This window comes from Phalacrocorax carbo, chromosome 26 (genome assembly GCF_963921805.1).
Source record: "Phalacrocorax carbo chromosome 26, bPhaCar2.1, whole genome shotgun sequence".
NCBI lineage: Eukaryota > Metazoa > Chordata > Aves > Suliformes > Phalacrocoracidae > Phalacrocorax > Phalacrocorax carbo.
This window is the reverse complement of record NC_087538.1, coordinates 2,240,377-2,252,762: the sequence shown is the minus strand read 5'-3', so window position 1 is coordinate 2,252,762 and position 12,386 is coordinate 2,240,377. Positions and strand designations below refer to the sequence as shown.

The 12,386-nt window shown below is 51.7% G+C and overlaps 1 protein-coding gene across 1 annotated transcript in view; it reads right to left on the bottom strand.

Annotated features, from left to right (window-relative positions):
* Window positions 1-1,036, bottom strand: part of LOC135317479 (protein ELYS-like) — a 29,647-nt gene extending 28,611 nt beyond the window's left edge. Inside the window, exon 1 of the mRNA XM_064473772.1 lies at window positions 808-1,036. Within this exon, the coding sequence (XP_064329842.1) occupies window positions 808-928 (121 nt within the window). The 5' untranslated portion in view covers window positions 929-1,036. The remainder of the gene's footprint in view (window positions 1-807) is intronic.
* Window positions 1,037-12,386: the final 11,350 nt, after the last annotated feature.

Here is a 12,386-nt window from a genome sequence, read left to right as displayed (position 1 = left end):
TGCTCGACACACGCCTACTTTGGGCAGGGATTTGGACTTCAACAAGGAATTACCTTAAAATGGGCACTGCGGGAGCCAATTTCAACTTTTACACGTGCTGATCACAGAGAGAAGTTAGCACATTTAGTTTCACTGAACTACTTCCAACACAAAGGGAGTATTAACTCAACTACTGCACTTACAGTCACACAGAGAGATTCTACATGGTCTCAGCAGAAGCCCGGACACCCAGGCAGGCCCCCGGCTCTACCTTCAGATCACCGACAAAGTCAGCTACCTCATCTGCTCAGCCGCTCTCAGCAGCTCTCCCGGGACACTCCTCTGCGTCCCATTAAATATCTGCAAACCTGGCTGCAGCGCCTAACAGGGCTTTCCTCTTCCTTCTGTTTTTAGTCAGGCTAGGAAAGAAAAAGCAGGGGAGGCTGCCTCTCTAACACTGTGGGAGAACTAGTTCTGCACGGGATGTTATGATGGTACCAATAAATACAGCCCAAAACCACACCAGGACTTTTTTGAAAACTGCCTTTCATTCCATTAGAAGTTGAGGAGGGCTCACTGACTTGCCCGTGTTATTTTAATAGCTCAAGACTGGCGCAGGCTGTTGTCCTTTCAAAGTTTAACTCTACTAATGTTTTAATGTTAACATTTTTCATCATTTTGTCATAGTTCATCCTTTCTGTTCTCTCAAAACCTGACGCACCTGAGCAGCACCAACCTGACACAGCTGATACTGTGACCCCGTGCCTCAGGTCACCTCCAGGCAGTAACAACTTCACAGCAAGACCCAATTTCGAGGAAAAGGCTCACCTCTGGAAAACCGCCCGCGCAGCACAGACCCTCGGGTGAGCTCATCTTCCCCAAGAGCCTGAATGGTCACCTCGGGAAACTGCAGCAGGCTGCTCGTTACCTGAGCCGCGAGGTCTCGCATTCTTCACTGTGAATAGAGAAGAAAATGCAAAAAGAGGCTCCTGACAGCCATCGACATTTTTGAGATTGACAGAACTTTCATCCCTTTGCCGTGAATAATCTCCCGTCCACCTCCTGCGGCTCTTTTCCTTAACAAAAGGGCACTCAGGACAGGTTTGGATCTCACAGCAGAGCAAAAGCAGAATCCTTTGCTTTTCTGATGCCTACGAGATCACCAACAAAAAGGCACGCAGGGGTACTGACAGGATAAACAACACGGGGAAAAAGCCCAAGACACTGGAGTCAAGTCAAGCAAGGCGGCACGAGTCAGAGAGTGAGTTTTGCATTAAAAAGCTCCAGAAAATAAATAAGAAAGAACAAGTTGAGAAATTACATGTTTGAGCAGAATCACATCCAGCCAAGTCAGTGTTCTGGGATGTCACCGTTGACTGACATGTAGTACATGAAAGTCAGATTCAAAGGCCAACAATGTTACGGGCTTACTGAAGGAAAAGCTACAGATACGGTCAGTCGCAGCTGCAGACGTGATGTCACAAACCAGGTTCACTTCAGTGCCACCAAAAGAGAGGCCTTGCTGCTGCCCCCATCTCTCCATCTGCTCCTTCCTTCTGCTCCTGTATCCCTGTGCCTTCGCTTGCCCTGACCTGCACACGTTTTAGAGCTCCTTAGGAGCCACATTAACTGCCCAGGCAGACAGGGAACGCACCCACAAGAGCAGAGAGCTTTCCACCAGCTTAGAGAGTGAAACGGGGTTGCAGAGAGAGCCAGCAAGCATAAAAGCTGGCACAAGGAAGGAGGCAGGACACTGCACCGGGGAGAAGGAGAGGGGATTTGCCCATCTCCATTCTGTGGCCGTAAGCCGTCCTGCTAGCTCATGCACGTGTGAAACCACACACTCACTTTGCAAGGAGAGCTGCAAGAAACCCCTTCGCTTTTAGAAAGGGCAGCACCCAAGGCACTCTCAGTCAGCTCTGGACTCCCTCGTGCACGTAGAGGCTCACTCTCGCACGGAGGGAGGCTGAGGCTGACGGGTGTCACTCTTTCACTCAGCCAGATGTGGAAGCTAAAGTGATCTCAGGGAAGCGTTACTTGGTGGTCAGAGAAGGGACAGCATTGCCTGACACTGCTTGGGTCACATTGTCTAAGGAAAGAGGACAAAGAGTGGGAAGAAGCCAAAGAAGAAGAAATGGAAGAAAAACTATGCTCTGTTGAGAAAAACAGCATCCACTTTGTTGAACAGCAGGGAAAGATCACAATTATAGAGCTTTTTGAATTACTATTAATGACTGGCTCAGTGACATTTTCCCCAGAAATACAGCCCCCAACAGCCCCGATCCCGTATCTGATGCAGACCACAGATTTCATTTCCCTTTACATGAAAAAACCCAAACCCGAGACACATCAGCGTTTGACACTAGAGCCCCTTTACCCATCTGCCTCCTAGGGTTATTCTCCAACACGACTATTCCTGCATGCAGGAGCTGCAGTCCCTCTCCAACGCGGCCAAGCTAGCAAAAGCTCCTCAGGTCACTCCTGAAAGTGTGCTCTGTTGCACACTGCTTGGCGTACCTGGACAGGCGGGCGCAGGCGCCGAGTGTCTCAGGGCAGAGCGCACACGCAGCCGTCCCGACAGAGGCAGAGCCCAGGGAAGACAACGTTCCCAGCGCTCCCACAGCGCTGGCCCCTCGCAGCACCAGTTCCAGAGTCACGGAGTCACAAGGGAGAGAAAGGCCTTCCGGAATCCCTGGGGGCAGCTGGTCCAGCCCCTGCGCAGGCAGGGTCCCCCAGAGCAGGCTGCCCAGGGCCAGGGCCCGGCGGCTGCTGAACCCCCAGTGCTCAAACACACCCCTTGCAAACAGCCGCCCGACGAGGGGAGCTGCGGAAACGTTGGCAGCCCACGCGACAGGCCCAGGGGTTTGGGCACTCGCTCCCACCAACTGAAGTATCCTCTCCTCCACACCAGTAAAACACCACCCCACCAGCAGGGGCTTGTCACCATTCTTCCTCCAAAGCTCTGTCCGACGGATCACTAGGCAGAAGACACAAAGTTAAGGGAAGCCTGATTAAGTTCGTTTCACTGCCTTAAACCAGCAAACCCCAGGCATTTGGAAGCAGGAAAACGAGCTGAAGCAGGCAGGGAATGAGGAGCCGCCCTCAGCAGAGCAGGACACGGCACCGTGTGCCCAAAGGCAGGTGACAGCTGCCAGCCAAGGCTGACACAGCCACCCTGACTGATGGGCCTAAGGCGGCACTTGAACCACCGCGCTCAGCCCCACACCCCAGACGGGGGGTCAGCGGTGCCGACAGGATTAAGTCCTGACTGACTCCCGACAACAGACGCTGACGCTGACTGACGCCAGCCAGCTGAGTGCGGGCAGGCGATGCTGGCCGACTGACGCTGGCCGACTCACTCTGGCCGACTGACGCACAGCTCGGGGCCTCCTTCTGCCCTCGCACCTGGGCATCACCCCTGATGGAGCTGGGCGGGCAGAGGGGTCCCTGGCGCGGCCACTCATACCTGTCGGGCAGAGCTCGGGAAGCTGGAGAGGCCCCTGACTAGCAGAGGCGCTACTTAGCGACACGGAGCCGCTACTTAACAGCAGCTGAAACATCAGTGTGCCCTCAGCACTCTGCCAGCGACGCTGAAGGACATTAACTCTATCCCAGCTACAACCGGCACAGCTCTGAAGTTTTTAACCACCTCTCCCGTGGAGAGGAGTGTGGATTAAATGCCCAGCTCCCCGTTGGCTGCAGACCACAGGAAGGCACCAGAGATGGCTCTATAATTTTGTGTGAGGGAAAGGGCTGCGGACAAACCAAACGCGTTCGATATCTAATACTGTAATCACCTGCGCAGTTAGGCTCTCTTCTCAAACTCCTCCTTCCGCCTGTCAAGAGGATTTAACTACATAAGTAAAAAGGGAAAAAAGCTTCCTGCCTTTTTTCCCTTTAAGTGAGAAGAGTCCTTTCCTGTTCAGGCTCTGCTTAAGTCTTAAATAGAGCTGGTGACAAAGTAATTCCCTGATCTCCTCTTTCTGCTTTCAGAAGATCAGGTGTGATGTTTTGAAGTAACAACCATGGGAGCTGCACTTACATCCGTCACAGGAACTGTTTCCACAGCAGGCACTAACAGCAGCATCGGACATTGTATCTTCACAAATGAGACACAACAACTCATCTGGACTAGGATCACCAGAGCAGGATGAGGAGGAAGAAGAGGGCGATGGCTCCTCTGGCAAAAAGGGAGGCTTTTCCTTCTTTCCTCGCACAGGAGCTTCCCTGGAGGGGGAGAGGGCCTGGTGGGAGAGAAAAGTTTAAAGATGGCTCAAAGAAAACTCTTCCAAGCTTTGGATTTTATCGAAGGAAGAGAACAGGTGGAATTCTTCTCACTCCACATTCGCCTTCTAAAACATAGGCCTTCAGATTAAACTACTCTTCTAGAGCCACAAGACCAGAAGAGGGAGGAGGGAACAATTTTCCTGCTGCAGAACTCTCCCTTTCCTTTGACCAAGCAAGAAATTAGCTCAGACCAGAAAAATAACTTTTGGACAGCTAGAAATCAGGTGAAATGAATCCCACCTCTCCTTTGCCAGACGGCAAATGTAACTTGCAGGCGCAGCACCAAGTTAGTCTCCGACCAAGTTCGTCTCTGAGTGATTACATTTTAGAAAGGGAAGGAGCCTGTGTTACAGCTTCTCCAGAAGGAGATCCATGGCAGCAAAACAGAAGTGCTACCAAGCGCAGTTTAAAACAGCCGCTCCTCTCAGCACACAGGAGTGTTTTCTTAATTTACAGCAACAGGAAAAGTTCCGTCTCTTCCACACACGGGAGTTCATAGAAGTCAGAGGGGGGGGACATCTCAGTCCAGCGGCAATTTCTTACGTTTTGCAAGGAGCCTTTGCCACATCAAACAGAACCAAAACGACCTCTCCAAGAGAACGACTCCGCTACAAACACCACCAAAATGCTCTGCAGAAATACACGTTCTTAGCACAGCACAGGTTTAACCAGCTTCCAGGGGCATGAACACGGGGACCACCCTACTGCAACATGAGACAGTATCACAGATTTTAAGATTAAGACGCAATGACAATGCTTCCTCCCCCGTAACTGCAGGCGCTGGCCAGTTGGGTTGCATTGCCACTCACACTTCTGCGCGTGGTTTCTCTTGTTCACTGCTCGGTCAGTCCAATTCATTCCATACTTACGCAGGAAGAGCTGGCATCGCGTATTTCCCACTGCTTGTCAGCACGGCACCCTTTGGGTTGGGATCTTTCCCCTCCACCATGGAACTCCACGGAATTCCTCTGCTCTTTCTATCTCTGGGAACAGGCTCAGAAGTTTTGTCCTGCTCAGAAAAGAGGTGCAGACTTATCTCATCTGAAGAACCACGTTTAAAATGACATTTCCATGAGTATTTGAAGCAGCAAAAGCCTCTCATCCTCTCATTTTACCCAGCATAAGTGTTGCTCAACTAAAATACTCCTTTGCCTCAGTGAATAGAGCCGGGATGTTCCAAAGGCTTGGGCAGGGTTTTGAACTCACTCGACATTCTTTGGCTTAACTTCAGGTTCCCTAAGGGCGAAATACCCCTCAGCTCACCATCCACTCGGAGAAGGGGCACAAACCCGCTCCTCCTCCAAAGCGCAGTGCAGAGTGAGAGCTTAATTCCCTGCTCTGGATCCGTCCCTGGGGAAACTCCTATTCGCCACCTGGGTACGAAGGTTGGATTCACGCCTCACGCACACACCTTCAGTGAGTAACGTTCAATGGCATGAATACTCAGCCAGAGGCTTGGGCAATTAAAACACGCAGCTATTCAATAGGTGGGGTCAGCAGCAACATCTTGGTTTTATACGAAATACTAAAAACCGTGAACCATCATTAAAGGACTTGAAAACTGAAAACATTTCCAGCAATATTGAAATATAGAAAAAGATGCAAGCAAGCTCTCAGAGAGCGATTGATGGACTTATTTAACGTCTATGACCTGGAGAAAAGAACGATTCACGTTTATAATTCCAGGTGTCCCTTGAATTCTGAAGGGCTTTGCAACACTGCCTTAGAACCCCTCGATTTCAGTTTTACTGAAATAAACTCAGCAGTGTTTCTTGAGAGCTCAGGCTCAAGTGCAGCTTTACCACAAGGAAAAAGGGTAACTGTCCTCTTTCTCCTTTTCCAGCCTATCGAATTATATCATGCCCCAAGCCCCAGGTAAGCTTACGCTAGGAAAACATTATCAGAGAGACACGTGACTCACTGCTTATCGTCTCCTCAGTTGTTCAAAAGCGCAGAATTAAATCTCACAGTCGGCGCGGAGGGAGGGACCGCACGGAGGGACGGACCGCGCGGAGGGAGGGACCGCGCGGAGGGACGGACCGCGCGGAGGGAGGGACCGCGCGGAGGGAGGGACCGCGCGGAGGGAGGGACCGCACGGAGGGAGGGACCGCGTGGAGGGAGGGACCGCACGGAGGGAGGGACCACGCGGACGGACGGACAGTGCGGAGGGACGGACCGCACGGAAGGACGGACCGCACGGAGGGACGGACCGCACGGAGGGACGGACCGTGTGGAAGGACGGACCGCACGGCGGGACGGACCGCACGGAAGGACGGACCGCACGGAGGGACGGACTGCCCCAGACCCGCGGCGGTAGCTATTGCAACACTCTCGTGTCGCTCTCGTTTTCTCTCTCCCCCCTTTCTCCCTTTTTTCTCTCTTTCTCTGCTTTTCTCTCGCGTCTCCGTCGCTGGCCAAATGAAGGGACTTGGCACTTTGATGCCGTTTTGAGTCTTAGTTCTGTGCCCGAGAATGTAGAAGGAACCTGGCCACGGCAACACGTTGGAGTCAGTCAGAAGTTAAGCCCAGCCGCCCCCAACCTCCCAGAATTACCTGAGGTCGGTTGGAAAGCAAGGGGGTTTAACCTCTGCCAAATTGTTCAGCCCGACAGTGGATCGTGACAGACTGGTAGGAGTGTTACCGAAAAACGCGGTAAAATCAGAAACAGCTCTTTAACACCAATTTAGTATTAAAGAGCAGGCATTCTTTATTCACAGCGCCGGATGCACGCGGGATCGCTCCTCCTAACGTGCGTACCTTACGCACCTTTCCCGTACAATTTATAGATCAAAAAGTTACATATTCATAGATATTCATTATTGTCCTTTCTACCGATCGGTACAAACTTGCTCGTTCCGTATGTAAATTACTGCGCAGGCTCAGTTCTCCTCTTCTGTTGTTCTCTTTTGAGTAGGTGGTGTTACTTGGGTCGGTGGTGGTCCGTGAGTCGGTGGTCGCGATCTGCCCCTGTCGGAATTACCTTTTACCTACTCGGCTCTTAATCTTGGCAGTCCTGGCCAGTTTTCTCAGTCCACTACACGAAACCACATTTTGTCATCCTTTTCTGACAGCAGCACATTGTCTATTGTTTCGTTCACATTAATGATTACCGAGGGACTAAAATGCAGATCAGAGAATACACTGATTGGTACACTCCATGTCCCCAGACTTAACGTCCAGTTGGATAAGGCTGTACGAGGAGTATAGCAACATCTGTGGTTGGTTAATTCTATCGCTCTGGTTACAGGAGCAGCAACAAAGAGGCGGCTTTAGCAGTTTTTCTCCAGCAGGCATGCCCTGCTGCAAGGTCTGGCCTATCTGCCCAAGGACTGGACTAGGAGCAAATAAAGAGGAAGCCGTCAGCTGCTTCCGTCTGCAAGAAATACCAGGTCAACAATTGCTAAGTTCTTGCTGTTCATATCTCAGGGTCCTTTAGAGAGCTTGACATCTCCGCGTGATTCCCGCGAGGCTTCGGCTACCACGCGTGCTGTGCCTCACAGCCTCGCAGTTAAATTCCCCTTCCTGCGCTGCAGCTGCTTCGTGCAGTGGCCATAAGCTGCTCTGCTCCTCCTGCGTTTTGCTGGCGAGACGGCTGTACGAGGGCGATGCTGGCGGCACACACCAGCTACGGGGCTGCTCCGGTCCTCCTCTACACCCTTCCCTGTTCCCTCTTGCTCCTTCTAGCAAGAGGCTGTAACAGTAGCAAGTCACTTGAGCAACTCTTCTCTAGCATGCAAGTCCTGTCAAACCAGTAACATGATACACCTTAAAGTCTCTGTTCCTTTATGGATTATAGAGCTGAGACAGAACACCAGCAACACCACCATCACCACCCCCAGCCACGGCAAAAAAGGTCACATTTCTGTACAGCCAGCCACCAGATGAGCCGGTAACAGGAGTGTGTGCCACTGGGTCGCTGAGGCCAGCAGGGACTGGGGTCCATTTCTGAGCAGCGCTGGCCTGTATAGAACCGAACCCGTTCCTGCTTTTCAAAAGCTTTCAATATTAGCCATGAATGAACTGGTCAGTAAGATACCTAAAAAAGAGGTTTTCAAAAAAGAGGATTTCAAAAACATTATTTTAGCAAATGGATTCATGAGCAGAGGGACCACAGAGACATTTCACACTTGTACAAAAGCAGGTCTTATATAAAAACCACAAGCAAAACAAGGTGAAATTAAAATGGAAAAAAAAATGAAATAAGAGAAAGAAAATGGATTGGGGGGCAGTGAAGACAAAGTATTGTCTAATCCTTCTGTTATTTAGCTGTATAAATATTGATTGTGCTGACAGGTCGCTGACAGTTTTTGGGGGGTGTGCCTGGGTCTGCTGGTTGCTGCCAATTTTGGGGGAAACTTGAGGATTTGGGGGTGTTGCTGTGTCAGGTGCATGCTGCTAGGTCTGGTGGGTGCAGCCAGGTGTGGGGTGCCTCTGGATTTAGGGTTTGTTCCTGGACTGGGGCAATGCTACCAGGTGTAAGGGTTATTTTGGGTTTGGCGGCTGCCGCTGGGTTGACAGCAGCCTCTGTTCCGGTGGACACAAGCCCTGTCCCTGCAGCAGCGCCCTTTTAACACTCAAAGCCTCATTTTTAACACCCAAAGCCACACTTCCAACGTCCAAACCCCTCTTTTAATGCTCAGTGCCTCCTCTTTAGGTCCCAACCCTCACTTTTAGCAGCGGCCCGAGTCCTTTTATGCTCAAACCATCATTTTTTCTTTCCAAAGCCTCACGTTTTAGAGTCCAAACCCCTCGTTTAAGGCTAAAAGCCTCATCTTTTGGTCCCAGACCCTCACTTTCAGGGTCCAAACCCCTCTGTTAAGGAATAAAACCTCAGTTTTTAATTCCAAATCTTCAGTTTTAGGGTCCAAACCCCTACTTTTAAGGGACAAACCCTCACTTTTAAGTCCCAAACCCTCACTTCTAGCATCGAATCTGGTCTTCTAGTGCTCAAACTGTCACTTTTTCATTCCAAACCGTGAGTTTCAGAGTCCAAACCCCTGTTTTAAGGCTCAAAGCCTCATTCTTAACACTCAAATCCTCACTTTCAGGGTTCAAATCCCTCTTTTAACTCTCAAAGCCTCAGTTTTCAGTTCCAAACCTTCACTCTCAAGGTCCAAAGCCCACTTTTAAGGCTCAAGGCCGCATTTAGAGCTCCCAAACCCTCACCGTTAGGGTCCAGACCTGTCTTTTTTACTGTCAAAACCTCATTTATATCTTGCAAAGCCTCACATTTAGGGTCTAAATCATTGTTTAGGGCTCAAAGCATCATTTTTTGGTCCCAAACCCTCACTTTTAGGACCCAAACCCCTCCTTTTTAGGGACACCCCCTCATTTTTAAGTTCAAAAGCCTCCATTTTATTGTCCAAACCCCTCTTTTAAAGCTCAAAGGCTCATTTTTAACAGCCAAACCCTCACTTTCAGGGTTCAAATCCTTCTTTTAACTCTCAAAGCCTCAGTTTCTAGGTCCAAACCTTCACTTCAAGCGTCCAAACCCCACTTTTCAGGCACAAAGCCTCATTCAGAGGTCCCAAACCCATCCTTTCCATGGACTAACCCTCGTTTTAAAATTCCAAACCCTCCCTTTCGTTGTCCAAACCTTTCTTTTAACGCTCAAAGCCTCATTTCCAGGGCCCAAAGACTCACTTTAAAGCACCCAAACTCCTCTTTTAACATCAAAGCCTTATAGCTAGGACTGCAAACCTCACTTTTAGGGTCCAAACCCCTCTTTTAATGCTCAAAGCCTCATTTGTAACAGCCAAACCCTCCCTTTAAGGGTTCAAATTCCTCTTTTAAAAGTCAAAGCCTCAGTTTTAACACCCAAAGCCGCACTTCCAGCATCCAAACCCCACCTGTAACGCTCAGTGCCTCCTCTTTAGCTCCCAAACCCTCAGTTTTAGCATCGACTCCGGTCCTTTCATGCTCTAACCAGCATTTTTTCTTTCAAAACCGTGCCTTTTAGAATCCAAACCCCTCGTATAAGGCTAAAAGCCTCATCTTTAGGTACGAAACCCTCACTTTCAGGGTACAAACCCCACTTTTAAAGCTAAAAGCCTCCGTTTTAAATTCCAAAACTTCACTTCTAGGGCCTGTGGTGGTTTGGCCGGCAGCTCAGCCCCACACAGTCGCTCGCCCCCTCCCCACCGGTAGATGGGGGAGGGAATCAGAAGGGTAACGCTCGTGGGTTGGGATAAGAGCAGTTTCATAAATGAAATTAAAAGAAACAACAACAGAAGTGCAATGGAAAGGAGAACAAGGAGAGGCGCAAAGCCCCGCGGGGTGGGGGGAAAGGGGTGGGAAGGGGGGGGGGGGGCGGGAGAGGGGGAACGAACCGCCGGAACAAACCGCCCGCGCCGCAGCCGCTCACCCACCGCCGACCCGCCGCCGCGCCGCTCCCGAGCCGCCACTGCCCCCCCCACCCCCGCCCCCCCCTTAATATCCTGGTCGTGGTGTCACGTGGTATGGAGTGACCCTGCCACCGGCCAGTCGGGGTCAGCCGCCCCCACCGCGGCCCCGCCCCTCCCAGCCCCGCCCCACCCCCGCGGCAGAGCGCGGGAAGCCGGAAAGGCAGCCGCCCCCCGCGGTGAGGAGAATTAACCCCTTCTCAGCCAAAACCAGCACAGCCCCCTCCCCCTATTCCGCACCGCTCACGCCGTGCCCAGGTCCCACACCTGGGCTGCTGCCCGCCGAGTCAGCCATCGCTCCGTCGCTGCTGCACTCTGCTTGTGTCGCAGTTTATCCTCCATGGCTTGGGAGGCTCGTACTCTGCTATCGTGGGTACAACACAGAGGTGACACACAATATTATATAGCAGTTCGCATTGCCCCATTCAGTTCATTGCCTGTTTTCGCCCAAAATCAAACCCCCTTGAGGCACACATCGGACTTCTCCGTCCTCCCGCATCACCCACCAAGTGCGCCCAGGCCCTCGAGCAAAAGCAATCCCACGAATGGCTTTGCCTTTGCCGGAGGCAGGGAGGACCCAGACTGTGTTGCCCAGCGTACTTTTTGCGTGGCTACAGGGGCTCCATCCCCTTCCACAGTATGTAGGATTTCTGACTGGGCAGGGCCAGCTCGCCTGGCAGATCCCCTCCTGTTGACTAACCACGTGGCTTTTGCCAAATGTGCACCCCAGGGCCTGAATGTCCCACCCCGCCTTGCTCTCAGGGTAGTTTTTAACAGTCCATCGTACCGCTCCATTTCCCCAGAGGCTGGTGCGGGACAGGGGGTGTGATACACCCACTCAGTGCCGCGCTCTTTGGCCCAGGTGTCTATGAGGTTGTTTCGGAAATGAGTCCGTTGCCTGACTCAGATCTCTCTGGGGTGCCATGTCGCCTCAGGACTTGTTTTCCCAGACCCAGGATGGTGTCTGGGCAGGGGCGGGGGGGATGGGATATGTTTCCAGCCAGCCGGTCGTTGCATCCACCACTGTAAGCACATGGCGCTTACAATGAACAGGGCCTATTGCTTTTCATCTTCCAACAGTTTGTTATACAGTGGGGCCTCTTCAGCACGTGGCACCCCCTCCTCTGGGGATATTCCAAAGTCTTTGCCTTCTGGCCAGCCCATGGTCACTTCCAAGACTCCTGGGCCACTGGGGTTTCCTATTCAAGCCCGCTGGGTGATCAGTGCCACCCATTTACTCCATGTAGCATCACTTTCTGCTAATCCCACCTGGCACTGCTTGTGGTTCTCCCGAGTGCGGGGGGCTTTGAAGAGCTCTTGGCGCACAACGGGCACCCAGCCTCTGTTCGCACCATACCCGATCGTCGCTCATGGGCTCTTCCCTGAGCCTGTCACACACCTCCCTCCTGCATCCTTCTCTCTCTGTCCATTAACATTACAATTGCAGCGTCAAACTACCAGCAATCAGGCTTTCGCTAATAACTCATGGTCTAGTCTGGGTTTAAACCAAGTTCAACACAAGGCACACCACACCGATGGCTGCTGTGGGGTGAGCCTGCTCTTGAACCACGCCGGGTGATGCACGGCCCAGGAGTGAGTGACCTGAACCAACAGGCACATCAGGCACCGTCACCTGCATTTTTCCCTCTGCCTCACGTATGGGTCACCCACACAGCTCAGTGCATTGGAAAACGCTTTTTATTTGAGGAACAGCTGTAA